The sequence below is a fragment of the Fusarium verticillioides genome, chromosome 5, assembly GCF_000149555.1.
Source record: "Fusarium verticillioides 7600 chromosome 5, whole genome shotgun sequence".
In the NCBI taxonomy this organism is placed as follows: Eukaryota; Fungi; Ascomycota; class Sordariomycetes; order Hypocreales; family Nectriaceae; genus Fusarium; species Fusarium verticillioides.
In genome coordinates this window covers 2983650-3000155 of record NC_031679.1, presented here as the reverse complement: position 1 = coordinate 3000155, position 16506 = coordinate 2983650, and the positions used below count along the sequence as shown (strand labels likewise).

General features: G+C 48.0%; 9 protein-coding genes across 9 annotated transcripts; 6 read left to right on the top strand and 3 right to left on the bottom strand.

The window, feature by feature from the left end:
• Window positions 1-96: 96 nt before the first annotated feature.
• On the top strand, window positions 97-3386 carry FVEG_09015 (hypothetical protein). Its single transcript, XM_018897927.1, has 2 exons — window positions 97-151; window positions 209-3386. The coding sequence occupies exon 2, from the start codon at window positions 904-906 to the stop codon at window positions 3316-3318; it is 2415 nt and encodes an 804-aa protein (XP_018755702.1). The 5' UTR covers window positions 97-151; window positions 209-903; the 3' UTR covers window positions 3319-3386.
• Window positions 3387-4007: 621 nt separating this feature from the next.
• On the top strand, window positions 4008-5705 carry FVEG_16500 (hypothetical protein; the record flags this gene model as incomplete). The annotated part of the gene is made up of 1 exon (XM_018905723.1): window positions 4008-5705. The coding sequence occupies one exon, from the start codon at window positions 4008-4010 to the stop codon at window positions 5703-5705; it is 1698 nt and encodes a 565-aa protein (XP_018755701.1).
• Window positions 5706-5725: 20 nt separating this feature from the next.
• FVEG_16499 (hypothetical protein) lies at window positions 5726-6409 on the top strand (the record flags this gene model as incomplete). Its single annotated transcript, XM_018905722.1, has 1 exon — window positions 5726-6409. The coding sequence occupies one exon, from the start codon at window positions 5726-5728 to the stop codon at window positions 6407-6409; it is 684 nt and encodes a 227-aa protein (XP_018755700.1).
• A 121-nt stretch (window positions 6410-6530) lies between these two features.
• Window positions 6531-8109, bottom strand: FVEG_09013 (hypothetical protein). The gene is made up of 3 exons (XM_018897926.1): window positions 7711-8109; window positions 6938-7664; window positions 6531-6882 (listed from the first exon to the last, which is right to left on the bottom strand). The coding sequence occupies exons 1-3, from the start codon at window positions 8095-8097 to the stop codon at window positions 6731-6733; spliced, it is 1266 nt and encodes a 421-aa protein (XP_018755699.1). The 5' UTR covers window positions 8098-8109; the 3' UTR covers window positions 6531-6730.
• Window positions 8110-8368: 259 nt separating this feature from the next.
• FVEG_16498 (hypothetical protein) lies at window positions 8369-9823 on the top strand. Its single transcript, XM_018905721.1, has one exon. It carries the CDS (start codon window positions 9264-9266, stop codon window positions 9564-9566), a length of 303 nt encoding a protein of 100 aa, XP_018755698.1. The 5' UTR covers window positions 8369-9263; the 3' UTR covers window positions 9567-9823.
• A 642-nt stretch (window positions 9824-10465) lies between these two features.
• On the top strand, window positions 10466-11915 carry FVEG_09012 (hypothetical protein). The gene is made up of 2 exons (XM_018897925.1): window positions 10466-10666; window positions 10796-11915. The coding sequence occupies exons 1-2, from the start codon at window positions 10567-10569 to the stop codon at window positions 11827-11829; spliced, it is 1134 nt and encodes a 377-aa protein (XP_018755697.1). The 5' UTR covers window positions 10466-10566; the 3' UTR covers window positions 11830-11915.
• On the bottom strand, window positions 11904-14701 carry FVEG_09011 (hypothetical protein). The gene is made up of 3 exons (XM_018897924.1): window positions 14546-14701; window positions 13319-14488; window positions 11904-13267 (listed from the first exon to the last, which is right to left on the bottom strand). The coding sequence occupies exons 2-3, from the start codon at window positions 13686-13688 to the stop codon at window positions 12876-12878; spliced, it is 762 nt and encodes a 253-aa protein (XP_018755695.1). The 5' UTR covers window positions 13689-14488; window positions 14546-14701; the 3' UTR covers window positions 11904-12875.
• FVEG_16497 (hypothetical protein) lies at window positions 12276-12910 on the top strand. Its single transcript, XM_018905720.1, has 2 exons — window positions 12276-12370; window positions 12420-12910. The coding sequence occupies exons 1-2, from the start codon at window positions 12337-12339 to the stop codon at window positions 12728-12730; spliced, it is 345 nt and encodes a 114-aa protein (XP_018755696.1). The 5' UTR covers window positions 12276-12336; the 3' UTR covers window positions 12731-12910.
• Window positions 14702-14856: 155 nt separating the features above from the next.
• FVEG_09010 (hypothetical protein) lies at window positions 14857-15855 on the bottom strand. The gene is made up of 3 exons (XM_018897923.1): window positions 15675-15855; window positions 15478-15620; window positions 14857-15426 (listed from the first exon to the last, which is right to left on the bottom strand). Exons 1-3 carry the CDS (start codon window positions 15797-15799, stop codon window positions 14999-15001), a joined length of 696 nt encoding a protein of 231 aa, XP_018755694.1. The 5' UTR covers window positions 15800-15855; the 3' UTR covers window positions 14857-14998.
• Between the last annotated feature and the right edge of the window lie 651 nt (window positions 15856-16506).

Below are 16506 nucleotides of genomic sequence, written 5' to 3'. Positions count from 1 at the left end.
TCGGACCGTGAAGGAAGAGCTTCGGGTAACAAATTAGGGGATAGCATTTTAAGTTAGCTACGGAGTATGCTTATTCCTCTTACGATTGTGAATCATGGCTTCGTATACTCAACCGCAAGAAGTGACGGTAACAGTAACAGTAACAGTAACAGTAAGCAAAACACATACGTAACATCAATCCTTTGTCCCGTCTCACATGCAGAAACAGCATCAGCCAATATGCAACAGATCAGCGTTGGATCGCATCGGCATCGGCCTTCGCCAAGACACCCAGCAGCGGGTTCGACGCGTGGTAATCTGAGGTGGGCTCCATAATGTAATTTGGGTGCCACCTTAGCCCGGCGCTCTCACTACCTATAATCAACAGTGGCAGTGGTGAAGGCACGGGGGCTTAGTAGCAGTCAGCAAGCGCAAGCTTCTTCCAAAGTCCAGACCACGTTGGCGTGAGACCATTGGACTCTGTGGCTTTTTGCTCTCCCTCAGCTGCTCTCCCAGGAAGCCAATCAACGAAATACCAGCCCTACCAGGAACCCAGCCATGTCACCCCCCCGTCAGAACAAAAAAGCTCAGCCCTGAACGGTGACATTGCAGAGATGGGTTTAGTGCTGAATCCAACAAGGCTGGGGATGGGTGGGAAATGCCGTGGTCTCTCTCTTCTTCTAACCCTTCAGGGTCTTTTTTTCCTTCTTCTCATCCTCCTCTCAGATTAATCGATCGATCACCTGCGAACGAATAAAAGTCTCAACCCGTTGCCAAGCAAAGGCCAACCTCCTCCCGCTTTTAAGCTCAGGGCACTGCGGGGAACTGACCGGGCCGCTAGGGCCTCTCTAAACCATAACTCAATTTACCTACCTAGGTACAGCTCCAGCTGCAGTTGAGTTCCAGCTCCTCCTCCCCGTCACCATGGAGCTGAGGGATTACCCTGATCACGATCCCTCTTCACAACACGCGCAATCGAATTGGGAGCCCACGAGTCCTTCTATCGCTAGGAAGCCTATCGGGTCCGTGAAGAATACCTCGCCGTATACCTCTCCCGACTATTCGACCTCGTCCTTTGCCCAGCGCGCAACTCATCAACCATATCTACAACGGCAGACCACGACCGATACGGCCTACTATGGCGCCTCGACACCGCTGGGGATATGGGAGCCGGCGTATCCTCACACGCCGGGTACCGGTCGACCTCAGAATTACAGGGAGGACAGCAACGCTTCGCTCTTGATGGCTAGTGAAATGCCGAAGAACAGTCCTCCCGATGTACCTCAAGGTCCTCCTGGTATGCCTGGTCCTCCTGGTGTCCCTCCAAATGGCCCTCCTCGGAATAGATTGATAAACTGGTGGATACATGAATGGAAGCCATCATGGAGCATGTACATCCTCGTCTTCTCGGGGATCGCATTTGCCGTGGGCCACCATTTCTACTATCGAAGACTCCATGGACAACTCGCCAACGACCAGCAGGGCAAGTTCCGATACGGCGCTCTGTTAGCATTCCTTTCCAAGGCTTGCTTCCTCAATGCCGTTGTGCTCGCTTTCCGACAGCGCGTCTTGATGATGATCCGTCGCAAGATGCTTACGCTCTCCACTCTTGACTCGCTTTTCGCGGCCTCCGAGGATCTGACAGCCCTTCTCAATTGGGAAGCTTGGGTAAATGCCAAGTTCGCAATGGCGCTTACAATATTCATCTGGACGTCGCCTCTGATTGTCATTTTTACATCTTATACCCTTACTGTGGTACCGCAACGGAAGGAAGAAATAACTCGCTGTCAAAATGTCCGCACGCTCAATTTCACACATGAAGAGACTGTGTACTGGAGAAACCCTGTCAGAGTTGATGGTTACTTCGAGTCATCCGTCTCCCTGTGGAATTCCACTGCTCCAGCGGGAGAAACACCCGATAAGAACAAGCCTGAGGAGTTTGACTACTTCACGGCATCGAGTCGTCAATTCGATACCATCGCTTTGAAAACAGCATACACGCAGCAGGCCATTATGCGCCCGAAAGCGCCTGCGGACATTTGTGGCAAGGGTTGGAATTGTTCTTATACCATTGAGTTCGTTGGTCCAGGATACAAATGCACAGATCTGGCTACGGGAGTGAATGCCAAAGTTAAGAAGCTAGGTGATGCAGAATGTCCTTTTGACACATCCGTCCTCGCTCCCATGGGAAATCTCACATACTACGCAATGCTGGACCGAGGAGATTACGAGAACCCCCAGATGGTCGCAGAGGCTGGTGGAAGACCCAAGGCGAAGCCGCCTTACCCGAGGAACTTTGCTGCCTTCCGGACAGAGCCCATCCTTTGGTTCGGCTACGCTGATGTTGAGGACAGAACCAAGCCGCAGCCTGACAAACCTCAGGAAGGCGACTGGTTCAAAGCCTACACCCCGACCATTTTTGGCTGTGAGCACTACCAGACCAAGTACAAGGTTCAGTTCAACCACAGTGGCGGGGTTCAGTATCACGATGTTCAAGAGCGAAAGTTCCTCAAAAAGGTCATAGATACGACCTTCATCCCCGATAAGAAGGACCCCGACAAGAGGCTCAAGGACCGGACCTTGGCGACGCCAGAGGATAATTATGTGTTCCCCAATGACACCAAGAATTATCGCTTGACAGCCGCTTACCACGCCGTGGGAAGTCAATTGCGGGCCATTTTGAATGGTACCACTACAATGCCCAACTTCAACGTTAACAGCGAGATTCTCCAGACGAGATTGCTTGATCGTCTCAATTACCTGCCAGTCGCGAACTTTCCCCTTGAGGTACAAAAGTTTTACGAGGAAATTCTCATATCATTCCTGTCCGATCCGCAAATGTCTGCGGTGTCTTGGGCAGCTGACCCGTCGAAATACTCAGGACGATTCGACAGTGGCCCAGACTTGGATTACCCTTGCGTCAGATGGCAGAATAGAAACTGCTTCTTTTATAATTATGCACAATTGTGGGCAGTGTACGCTTTATCCATGGGCATCACCATTCTTGCTGTGGCGTCTGGCGTGAATGCCATGGAAGAGGATGCCATGATGCGAAGTCTCAGTTTCTCTGCCATTCTTGCAGCCACGAGAGGTTCCAGTCTCGACAAACTTCGATGGGAGAGGGAAGCTGACGTCAAGAGTAGCAAGATTGGGTTCGGAATTGTGTCTGATCGAACTGGCGAGAGGACCTACTCTTTTGGCGTTGAGGGTGACGTGAGCCAGGAAAAGGCTATGGCCACAGGGCGCTCACCAGGTCTCTCGGTGATGAATTGGGGAGACAGGGCGGCGCGCAGAATGAGTTATGCGATGGTGAACAGGAGGGACAGACAGGAAAATTAGATGCTTTTCTTTTCTTTTCTTTTCTTTTCTTTTCTTTTCTTTTCTTTTCTTTTCTTTTCTTTTCTTCTGGATGGGTTTTGGTCCAGGCTGGTGCATTGTTAGCGTTTGGCATTGAAGCAATGGAAGCACATTTGGACATGAGCGCATAGCGTTGGATATTTAGTGTTGCAAAACATCTTTCTAATTTACGAAGACATGACCTTCATTTTTACATTGTCAATTGAGTTTGAATCTGTCTGTGTAAAGCTTGTATAATCTCCCGCCGAGACGCCCGAGGAAGTTGTCCAAGTCCCCCTTCAATATCAATGGTGCCCGTCTACGTATAACAGCACATCTAATGAGTGAGGTCATGGTCACAATGGCATTGTCAATCAACGTTTCCCACCACGCCAAAATATCGATAGACCTTAATGCCCAATTGCTAAAGAGATCGCACAGCACACAAATCCACCTTGCGTTCCCCATTTTACAGTTTCTTCTGATCATTGTTCTGGCGCACCCGTCAAATGATCCATGTCCATTACGGTGATACTGGTGCCACACCGCTAAGAATAGAGAAGCCAAGCAAATCTCAGTGGAGTACTTTAGAGCTCAGCTGTGCTGCCCGCCCGTACTGACAGCTCCAGCTACCACTTCAGCTTGCGTGTCCCATCCGTGTCCTCCGCTTCGCACGCTCAATCACACCCAAGATGTCCATCCACGCAGCAGCTGACCTCTCGGACGCTGCGTTAGGCGGTCCAATTCGTATCAAGGACGAGTACTTTATCGACAACTACAACCGCGTCCTCTCCCTCCGCGGTCTAAACATCTCGGGTGCTTCTAAATTACCCACTGAGCCCAACGGCCTGTCTCACCTGGACCATGGCTTCTATGAGAACCATCGCATCGTCACTTTTGTGGGTAGGCCTTTTCCATTGGAAGATGCGCCGCTGCACTTTCGGCGTCTGCAGGCTTGGGGTGCGCCCTTTGTGAGATTGCTTGTTACCTGGGAGTCAATTGGTCATGCTGGGCCAGAACCTGAGGACCTGGATACAGAGTATATCGACTACCTGCGCCAATTGATTGAGCTCATGCCGGAGTATGGTATTAAGTGCTTTGTCTGTGCGCACCAAGATGTTTGGAGTCGGTATAGTGGTGGAAGTGGTGCGCCTGGCTGGACATTTGAAGTTGTAGGTCTCGATATCGAGGCCTTCACCGACACCGGCGCTGCGTATGTCCACAGTCAGGATGAGAAGAAACGTGCGAGTGAACCACCAAATCCAAGAGAGCCAGGTGGTCCATTCCTGTGGCCTTCGGGTTACCAGAAGCTCGCTGCGTCGACAATGGCTACTCTCTTTTGGGCTGGTGATGCTTTAGCTCCCAATCTCAAATGTCGTCGCAAAAAGGACGCTGGTGATGAGGTATCAGCACAACAATTCCTTCAAGACGCCTGCGTTGAAGCCTTCGGTCGCCTCGCAGACGAAGTCAGTCATCTCGAAGCATGCATTGGCTTTGAACCTATGAACGAACCCCATCGCGGCCTGGTCAACCTTCATCATTTCCACTTCTGGAACTACGACACCGACTTACACATCGGCCACTGCCCATCCCTCGCACAGGCTCTCGCCCTTGGAAGTGGCTATGCCCAAGATGTCGATTACTACGTCAAAACATGGCCATTCCCAACTCGTGTATCCCACAAGTCTCGTATTGACCCCAAGGGTCGCTCTGCATGGCTGTCCCTCAATGATCAGCCTATCGGCCACGGTCGGGGAATGGGTGAATGCCTGTGGCGCGCCCATGGCGTCTGGGAGTGGGACGAAAAGAAGAAGACAGCGCGCATTCGCGACGATGACTACTTTGAAGTTGATCATCGGCCGGGTCGTGAGGGAATGCCTATTAAGTGGTACAATGACTGCTATGCGCCTTTTCTGCAAAAGTTCACGGAGCGTGTGTCGCGCAAGAAGGCGAGGCAGTTTAGCTTCATTGAGCCGGTCCCCAATGAGTTCATCCCGCCTTGGCCGACACAGGATCGTGACAACAAGAAATGGCTTCAGCGGAAGTATGCCGAGAAGGAAGTGATCAAGGTTCCACGCCCGACGAACTTTGTGTACGCGCCTCATTTGTTACGGATCTTAACCGTCCTTTTTAACAAGAGTCATTCGTGGATGAGCCGTCCAACGTCCAAAGGTCTCACGCGAGGGATGTTTGTCCTCAACGCGCTCTACTTTTGGTGTCGGGGGACTTCCGACACAATTACAGAGCGCAGCTTGGCAACCATTGTCAAGTACGGAAAGAAATCGCTGGGTAAAGTCCCCATGGTCATTGGTGAGATTGGCCCTCTCGTACGATATCAAATAAGGCAGAAGCTTTCCGCACAGGCTGCTACGACACGCAACGCCATTTGATGAACGGCTTGATCTCCGCAATGGAGGACAACAAGCTCAACTACACACTGTGGAACTACAACCCAAATAACAGAGTTGCGTACGGCGACGGGTGGAACAATGAGGATTTCTCCGTCATCAATGGCGATGAGGTCAGCGATAATGGTCCTGTACGACCTGACTACCGGAATCATCTTCACGAGCATGACGAGCTTTACAAAGGCGGTCGTATCCTCGACGTGATCATCAGGCCATATGCTGTAAAAACAGCCGGTATTCCCAAAAAGTCCAACTGGAACCATAAATCACTACGCTTCGAATATGAGTGGACCAGCACCGCGACTAAAGAACCTGTCGATGAGAAGACGCACCTCACTGAGATTTTCATCCCGGGGTATCACTACGACGCACACAAGCTACGTGTCCAGGGAGCGAACGTGGAATGGACGTACGACAAGCCTCGTCAGACGCTATACGTGCGCAGCAGTTTGGCTGGGTACCACAGCATTATCGTGGCTATTGAGAATGAGGCACAGCATCTTCTTGAAAGGGGACGACGACGAAGGGAGTTGTATCCTCCTCAATTCCCATTCAACTTGGTTTCTGCAGGTGTAGAGGACTTGATAGAGGATGTTGACTGGTCTAAGATGTTTACATACTTGCCAGTTGTTATTGTTCTTTTGATTGCTTTTCTCATGAGTCCTTTGATCTCGTGGTTGCCTTAGAGGTTAGAGCCTAGATTTTCCTGTAAACCTCTAGGGAATAGATTGGAATAGAGTTGATAATGGATTAGACAGGATGTCTTTGCACATAGACAATAAAAACTGGTTGGCAAGAATGGTGTGTTTTGAACTTGGTTCGATGAGTCTCGCATCCCCGTTGACGTATCAAGCAAACCGACCAGAAATTAAACGAAGGATGGGAGAGAAGCATAGAGGGCTGTCACATGTTCAAGAAATTTACTGTTTTTAACTGTTATTATTCCTATATGCTAATTATTGTGAAATGTGACCGCTAATATATCAAAAAGGACTTTTACTCTGCATCTAGAGGGCATCTTGGTGCAGTGTTGTTAACCTGAATGCCTCTCTCTTCTTCTCCTGGCTATCATGGAAAGGAAGAGCCCATCCGCCTTCGGTCTCGGGAGTAGAGAGCCATAGTCGAAGAAGATGTCTGCGAGGAACAGGAGGAAGGTGGTCTATGTTATGTCAGCACTCTCGTACCCAGTATGAGTTTTGAATGTGTTAATTTACCTGTGTATGCTGTTCGTGCATGGAGGAGATGTGTGTTGCTGACGAACTGAATATCTCCAACCTCAAGAATCATATGTAAGGCCAACTTCTGGCAAGTCTCCTCCAGCACAGTCATAGCATGCTTCTGCTCCTCACTTAGAGCAGGAATAAGACCCTTGTCAGAAAATCTTGTGAGAGATCTCACAAAGTAAGGATCCCACTTGCAGTAAACTCGACCCTGGCCTCCATTCTCGATGTAGAAGATGGGGTTTCGGATCCATTCCTCCTCACCAACTGATGTCTCGCCCTTACGGTCAAAGTACCAGATTGGTTGTGTCAGAAGCTCAGCAACATCGGGGTTGTTCTTCTGAAGATCATTCCAGACATTGTGAATGCTGACGATATCACTCTCACCACCCTCCTTGGCACGGTGGACGCAGAGAAGACCGACGATGTCAGAGTCGTCGGCATGGAAGTACTGACGGGCTGTTGTGCGGTAGATGCGAACGCGGTCGATTTGTGTAGCATCATCACCAACATCCTTGACGTGGCCGAGGACATGGCCCAGGCCGTTTTGGGAGACAAAGTAGCCGATGTATGTACCGAGACCCATGTAGGCTACTGCGTTCTTGAGAGGACCCCATTCTCCAGCTGGGAAGCGTTTGAAAAGGATGAATCCCTTGCCGTTGAGAAGGTCTTCTCGAAGAGACTCGAGCACTTTACCCAAGTTTGGAAGAGGGAAGTTTGACTGAAGATGTTAGTTTTGAAATTGGGTCATGATACTGTAATCATACCTTGGAGATACCAGTGAGGGGAGTACCACTGGCGATGAAAGCATCAGCTGTATCGCTCAACTCTTGAATCTCCTCATCGGTGAAAGGGTGAGTCCATCGCTCAGGTGAGTTCTCGTAGTCCTCCTTCCTCCAAAGTGTAGGACCAGTGATCTCCTTGGGGAAATCAGAGTAAGGCTTTAATGCGTCATAAAGAGGAGGATGTTGACCCGAGGTACGGATACCATCGGGGAAGATTGAACGAGGGGCATCTGCGTTCTTGACTTGGGGGAGAGGAGTCTGAGAAGACTCGTCGATAAGAGCACCTGGAGCCATTGTAGGTGATTGATGTGAGAAGACGCTATAAAGACAAGACAACAATTTCAATTTGAGTAGTGAGTTAATTGACATCAAATGCTATCCTCGGCAATCATCTTATATATACCCTTTTCCCGAGGAATCATCCGTTACCGGCCCCCGCAGTGTAATGACGCCCTTTGTTGGTGTATTGCGTGCTCGAGCTACAATATCACGGAGTCGTACTCCCACCATCAGCGAAACAGGCTAAGCAGGTCAGCGGCGAAATTGGCCAATCAGGACCTCGAATTGGGGATGACGTTATTTTCGAGTGCTACGAATCTGGGGTTTTTGTTAATTGAGGTGGTACCAATTCAGTCTCACACGGTTTCTAGGTTCAGGGGAGATAATCGCGGTGTTGATTAGCCCTTGGAATTTCCTAATGGGGATGGGGGTTGCGATTGCGCCATTACTTGGACGGACAAGTGCCGTTGAGCTGGCTTCGGGATTGTTAGTCACAATCAGATCAGATTTATCTTTTGACAGCTCGAGTTTATTATTTGATGGGATTCACTATCTTGTCTGATCAGTGAGTTCGGTGTGATAATCCGCATTTCTCTTACTTCTTCTGGACAAGCTATTTCACATAAGGAAAAAGCTTTAGGATCTTTGTACATTTCAAGCTCAGTTTGGCTACAAGAGTGTAATGTACGGCATGGCCCATGTATTTTCCCATTACATGATATTTCGGGCTCGTCTACTTACCTTGTGTTTACTGCTCCTGACTCAACATACGGCCTCCAATATACCCAACTCCCTCACAATTCTCCAGCCTGATGCCATATGTCATACTTCTACACATACTCGCAGGCAGTAATGTGGAATCTAGTACGATATCCGTCCGGAATGAGAGATGGCGCACGCGCTGGTTTCCCTGTCCCGGAACGTCCTTCTGCCACCCAGCACCATTCATACGAACCTTAACAAACCTCCTATCGTTTTCCTCGAATATGACATCCGATACAGTAGCCCCAGGCTCTATAGGCCTACTTCGCTTCAAGCCGTAGTCGACAAGAAAGACTCAGCCAAGTGGCGCAAACCAGTTGGCAAACCTCCACACAGCTAGACGGGCACTCATGCGATGTAAAGAGCGTTTAATATCAATCAGGAATACATTTTCTGATTTTATAGCCCTATCAACTTTTTCCGTGAGGGCTTGACCGGGTTCAATGCCCATGGTGACGATTTCGTTTAGGGGATAGGAGACATGCACGAGATGTATGATATCTGCGTATAATATGTTTGTGAGTCTAGCTGTGAGAGGATTATCAAAACAGGATTCGAATGGCCCTTTGGTGTTCTTCTTCATAATATCCCTGGACTCTCTGCATGCCCTCCACATGCCCCTGTCCTTTCCATTCTTCTCATATTCGTTTATTGCCTCGCCTTTATGCCTCATGCACAGAACATACTCTGTCTCGAGGATGAAAGTAAGTGTCGACCTACCCATCGGTTTGGAGTCAGGGCCGTTGGATGAATGGTCATCTCCCAAATGGTATACATGGACTGTATGGCGAGGCTGATCAAGAGCAAGTTCCCATATCATCAGCCGTAGTTCTGTTGGCAGCTTGGGAAAGCTGGTGAAGGTATCAGGCTACGGTACAGGAGAAGATACGATGTAGGACCTTGGAGTTATTTATCGAATATGGGAGGCTTTCAGAGTTCTAAAGAGATCACGATTCTTATACGGCAAGTTACCTTAGACTAATTTCCGGGCTATTGAATTTTTTACGCACATATGCCACTTGTAGCAGTTACCGAGAGATCACAGCCTTGATCATACACCTAACCTAGTCAATTTTCCTCTGTACAAAAGATTGGTGATTGAACTTGAGCCCAGTAACATGTAGAAATAAGAGCTGGACAGCATGTTCAGTTGCTCAACATGTACGTCCTTCTTTCAGGTCCCAGAGGTCTCATGCAAGGTGTTCATTGATGGAAGACATGTATCTATGATTGCTTCTTTATTGTTCGTGATTTCAAGGCAGTTAATGCCGAAACAGAGAACACATTCACAGTATCCACGATCATGGCGAATACCATCCGAATGAACAATGAAATTCAACTTCACGAGCTCGATCATATCATCAGATGTGCAGCCAAGCGAACTACATTTGTTCTTCTTGTATGTTTGTGCCAGAGGGCTTTCTTTCTGGCAGGCCACCTGGGTCGATCCCGCTGAGATATCAACGGAATTTACAAAAACTCAATTGTTTTCCATTGTTTGCCACACCCATCACTGATCGCAGAAGCAGAATAGAAGTTCTTTGATAAGCATAATCGGTGATTGATAAGATTACTATCAGCGTGTAACTTGCTCCGGAGTACGGAGAGATAACAAGAGCGGATTTTTCCTCGAAGCAGATAAGAAAGATAGGCAACCGCCGTGACCCGCTCTAGTGATGGACCTCAGATAGCGATATAAAAGGCAAACAATTCCCCTCGTCTTCACTTGAACAGCAGATTTAATACCAAGACTTATCACAAGCTTGCTACAAGTAATCTTCAGACAGAATCATCGCAATGGCCTCTCAAATAACAGTCACTCCCATCTCTCCATCAGCCGAGTCAACCATTGACTTTGGCGCCATCGTCTCAAACATTGACGTTGAAAACATCAGCGGTAAGATATCAGACGCATATTCGTGAATAATTGAAACAACGCATAGTGGGAGAATACCCGTAAAATCGGTAACCTCCTCTGGTAAAACACATCTCTCATCACCAATGAACCCGGGCTGACTGTTTCCAGATGCCGACTTTGACGTAATCCGTGAAGCACTCTTCACTCACCAAGTTCTCGTCTTCAAGAACCAGAACCACCTTTCCCCCAAGGCCCAGTATGAGATCACCCAGCGCTTCGATCCTGAAGCTGCGGGCTCTTATGGCCATGGAAAGACCATTGACGCCAAGCGCTCAATCCTCCATCCTGATCTCAAGACCATCCCTCATCAGCCTCAAGTCCAGGTCATTGGAAATGGCTTCGTTGAGGAGTATGAAGGACTGAAGAACATTCAGCTCCGACATCCTCACCATCGCACATTCCACGCCACCACTATCCCTGATGAGAAGGATCTGGACTTCACCAGGTTCTACAGATGGCACATTGACGCCGCTCTATACGGCCTCGCTCCTCCAGTGGTGACATCACTCCTCGCTGTTCGTGTTCCAGGAGGTCGCAAACAGACCCTTGTCTATGACGACGGATCCAATGAGGAGTTGAGTGTCCCGCTTGGTACTACGGCCTTTGTGTCGGGTTACGCCATGTACGACCGGCTTTCGCCTGAGGATAAGGAGTTTGTGCGTACCACAAAGGTTGAATACGCTCCTCATCCATATGTTTGGATGAGTGGTGCAAAGTCCCGCTCAGATGGCCTGGGCCTGGTCTCCGAGGACAAAGAGATTCCTATCGAGAATCTTCCCCCTGTTGATGAGGATAAGATCCAGATCCTTCCGATGTGCTGGCGTAACCCTGCCACGGGCCGCTTGGCACTCCAGGTTCATCCGTCTGCTGTTCGAAAGCTGCACCTCGCCGATGGTACTGTGATCGATGATCTCACTGCTGTTCGGGAGCGGGTCCACGAGCTTCAGCGCCCTGGCATTGCTCCTGAGAAGGTATATCCTCATGATTGGGAGCAGGGAGATCTTGTTCTCTTTCATAATCGGGGCGTGATCCATTCAGTGGTTGGCGCTTTTGCGGAAGACGAGGTTAGATTGTTCCGGCAGTGTAACATTGCCGGTAGTAAGCTGCCTGAAGGGCCAGTGGCTGTTGCAGTTGGTGCTTAGATGATGCATGGAAGCTTGATAAGACAAGAAGGAAAAATGCTCAATAGATACACATGGTGATTTAATGATAAACTTGTTTGCCTATAATTCTTTTGAAACGAATTTGCTTGATACAACCATTCGAGCGACTGTCCACACTACCTGGAAGTTTTCTCAACATAAGGTTTTGTTGTTAACTATTCAACTTGATATACCTATCTTGCTGAGATACTGGTAAGTTTACATGACTCCTGAGTTCTCAAGTTCTGTACGGATTTCTTCCAGATAACATCCTTTAACTCTTTCTAGCCTTGCCTGTTATGTATCCTGGTCGGCTGATACTACTTATGGACAGCTATCCTATATCAGAAGGTCTGCCAAGACCTCGGTTAGAGGAAATGGCCTGTAATCATGAATGATATAAATCACAACATTACCCCTCAGTATAATTCCTTCTCTCAATCAATTATATCGAGCATCAGCCATACTCAGCAACCCCAGATCTTGTCAGTATTCTCCAAGGGCAACATGTTGTATCTATCCAGCGAAGATTTTACCAAAGGTAAGCAATGATAACAACTGAAGCCTTGCACATCTCTGACCTCTAAAAGTCTTCTTCTATGCCTCTTTGGTACACCTAAGTCTTCTCATGACTGTTCATCATTTTAGTAGCCATTTCTCACCTAGCTATGACAGTTCGGGGTCAATTCAGAAGACGACTCCAGCCAAGTATAAATTAGCCGTCTTGTCGTTCCTCTCCTTCTTGAACGCGGCACTTCTTATCGTTTGGGGTACCCTTGAGAGTACTCCTGCGTCTTTACAGACACAGGTCTTCGTTCTAGGATTGGTTATGTTACTTGCGTGGATCGTTATACAGTGTACTTTTCTCGATCCGCCACCAGATAAGCCAAAGACTCGCTGAGCGACTCATGACTTTACCCTGCGGTCAGGCAAGCTTTTGGACGAGTTTCAACGGGTTGAATAGTCGAGTAATAGGCTCATTATTCGTTTACACTACTAAAACAAGGTTATAGAGAAGGGATATATCCTTTCGGCCATTCAAAAGCTCAAGATTGGCCCATCCACTGTTTGATCTCCGATATTGCATCCCTAAACAACAAGTCCGCGTAGAACTCATGAAATTTGAACAAGATCCGTGGCCTCAGAGGTTTGTTCTGCACAGGGTTGCAAGTCATGGACTCGTAGTGAATTTGCACTGTTTCTTCACTTTTCTCTTCCTTCGTCCTCACAACCACGAATCTGTGGACTCCAGCAAACACATCACTGTCACTTCCAAAGCCAAAATCGATGTGGCTCTCAGTGCGGTTTGGCGCAACTTTGGCACCGATCTCAGTCTCGAGAACTTGAAAGACTCCGTACAGAATAGTGTTGACCGGGGGTAATGAAACTTCGGGAAGTTCTGTGCGTGACCACAACTTTCTCGGAGCTGGTCCTGATTCTGTTCATTGTGTCAACTACTGGATCACACTCAGGTCAAGGACAGGCTCACTTGAAAAGTTGACAAGTGTCATACCAAGAGTTGAAAGAGCAACTCGTTCCGGTCTAATCACAGCGCCTCCAAAATATCCCTTGACGAACTTTGCCAATAGAACTTCATCGGATACATCACGATGTTGAGGCGGTACTTCGAGCGTGATGTATCGAGAGTCAGAGTCGTACATGTGCTGTTTCGCGTTGACAACCTCACTAACAGATCTCGATTTCTGGAATTTCTCTGGTACGGTCTTGAACCGCGTTATCAGATTCCGTTCAACTTTGGACACGCGTTTCTGAATCGAGTAGCCATAGACACCGCCAGCAGTGACTACGGCAATAAGTGACGTTGCCAATATTTTCCGAGTTAGGCCTTGTAGTGCCATTGTATTAAAGACGTAATGATGATCAGCAATGACTCAATCGCACGATCGAGACATTTATCTCTTATTTAACACTGATAATGAATTGACTCATCTTATAAAATGCGAAACTCGTGATTGATGCATGGGCCAGCTGACCTTGGCATGCCATTTAGCTGACCTGAGTCCGGTTCTACCCGTCTCGTTAAAGCTCAACGTCAGCTTTGGGGATAGTTTCGGATTCGCTTCTGGAGATCGGGGCAGAGTTAAGCCGACTCTGAAGAAAGCGGCGCGACAAGGATGCATGACATGATATGACGGGAGGTTCATTGTTCCGCTCATTCTTTTGTCGCGAAAATGCATGTCTTCTTGGCTTCAATTGAGAACAGATGTTGTTGGCGGTTACATCGCGCGAGAAGGTTCACCAGGGTTGATTTAGAGTTCAATGGCCAATAGTGATCTGTTAAAATGTCATTGAACGGAGATAAAATATTATTAGAAGAGTGTAAACATGGCGAGAGACGGTGGTGACGCCTTGCCCAGGTCCTGAATGATGCTGATGACCTACGGATAGGTAGGCTAAAATTAACCTCAAGATCCTTCGCAACGCTAATTTTGCGAAATAAAAGGCTCAGGTCAATAAAAATATTCACTTGTTCTAGCTTGCTCCTCCCGTTATCAAGCCACAACAAAGCACTTGCAAGATTAATGTCCAGACATTATATGATGCAGTGTTTAACTCTTGTCTTGCCTTTTTTTCCTGCTGAGCTGTCTTCGGTAGATCTTTCTTGTCTTTCTTCACCATTGTAATAAATTGATGAAGGCTGTTTCGTGTTAGGTCTTGAATTCCCAGTAAGAGATCCCATTCTTCGGATACGTACGGGTCTTTAAAGTGTCACAATCATGAGAATATAGTGAATTCTGAAGCTAATATCGAGGTCTTGGTACACGGGAATTATTAGGGGATAGGATTGTGTGAAAGCAAGATTTCTGGTGGATTTAACTGTTTTCCCGAGCGAAGGAATGTGGCTGAGTTGGTGCTCACACCGGGTTTACCATTGGTGGTATGACTGCGCGCAGACAATCCTTCAAAGCAAGGAATGTTAGTTCAGATTACATTATCATGACGTTGTCAGATCTGATAAGATCGGTGTTCACCTGGAATTGTCCGATCACGAGCCAATACCACGGCTGCAGAGCACAATAGTTCCAACAGAAGTCTATATCCTACTAATCTAACTACCTTGCAACTCTATATCTCGCAATTGAAACATAGTAAACGAAAGAAATACTCAATTAGAAGCTCAGGCTCAACTGAAGTCAAGGTTCAATCCTCAAGCTTGACGCTTCTGCTTACCGCATTTGGCGAGACACTCATCAACCTTGATGCCCATATCCGTAGGAATAGAAGCCCTGATCTTCTCAACATCCTCACCATCGACAGCCTTTCCCAAAAGACGAATAACAGCGTCATCCTTGATAGCAAACAGCCCAGGCGCAACGCCAGCAAAGCCAACATCCTCGGAAGGGAATGCGGCGATAGCACTGGCAGCCTCGCAGTCGGGGTTGACCTGGTAGTGTTTAGTTCCCTGGTAGAATATGGTAGCTTGGCCAGCGCTGATTTCGTTGCGGATGACGCGAGGCTTTCCTTCAGCGTCGAGGACACCGGCTTCGGGGACGGCTTCGGTGTAGACGCGGCCGGACATGACAGCAAAGAGCTCAGAGGCTCGGGGGTGAGTGTGAAGCATGATCATAGAACAGCCTGTATACAATTAGTATCCAAGGTTTAGAAGCGGGAAGGATGAGTATATACCTGGGATTTGAGCGGAAGCCAGACTGAGGCCAGAGCCTGTAAGAGCAGGGAATGTCTGGCTGTTAGCCATAGCACTGGGGGTACTGTTAAAGTTGAAGAGGAAGTCCTTGTCCTCAGGAAGAAGAGTATAGCGATCAATGAAACTTGGGTAACAGTTAGCAATCACTTTACAAGAGAGTTCAGAGCCCATGACATACGTGTCGGCGAGTCGCAACTTGGTAGTTAAGCTGACCTCAGAGGTCTTGCCCTGGGGAGCTGCAGCCGCGAGGGACGAGCAGGCCAAGAGAACTGCAGTAGCGCAAAGGACGGCGTTAGAGAACATTTTGATGATGTTGCGATTGAGAATGTGCAGCAAATGCAAAGTTGCGAAGGCTGTTGTGCTATTGGGAGTAAGATGTGTGAGGATGTTGAGCGATTGTTGCTTGATCGGATTATCATCGACAAGAACGTCAACTACTTTATATACTTCAAATATTCAAGCACTCACGTATAGAAACATTGTTTATACACTGACCACCAGCCTCATCATGGCGTATTAGGGTCTTCGGTAGCTGGACACCACCAGCCCTATCCACTTATACCCAACTAACATGGAGATCACCAGCTAACTCAATCTTGTTAAATTAAGCTTGGTCTTGGCGTAAGCGCCAAACCTCTGACAAAGTAGTTTTCTCGTTCTTCGATATTGCCGCGGTGGATTTGTTGGCGTACGTCGTGGGTATGGCTGGCGTACTCTGGCGTATTCGAGCGTACCCGCTAAGTGCGATGCAACGGTGCATATGTAGGTGACTGGAAGATTGAGGCGCATGACACCGCAGATTATACTCATGGTATATTCAGTCAACTATTACAAATCTTCAGATGCGATGTAAGCTACTGGTGGGCTTATAACCTTGCTCTCGATCGTATTCCAACTTCACAGCCCGATACCACCACCATCAATTCCAGATTGGTAACTGTCTACTCTTTCTGTAGAGTACTTTGTAAACATACCATTGCCAATGTAGAGTGGTATTATGAAAAGTTGTT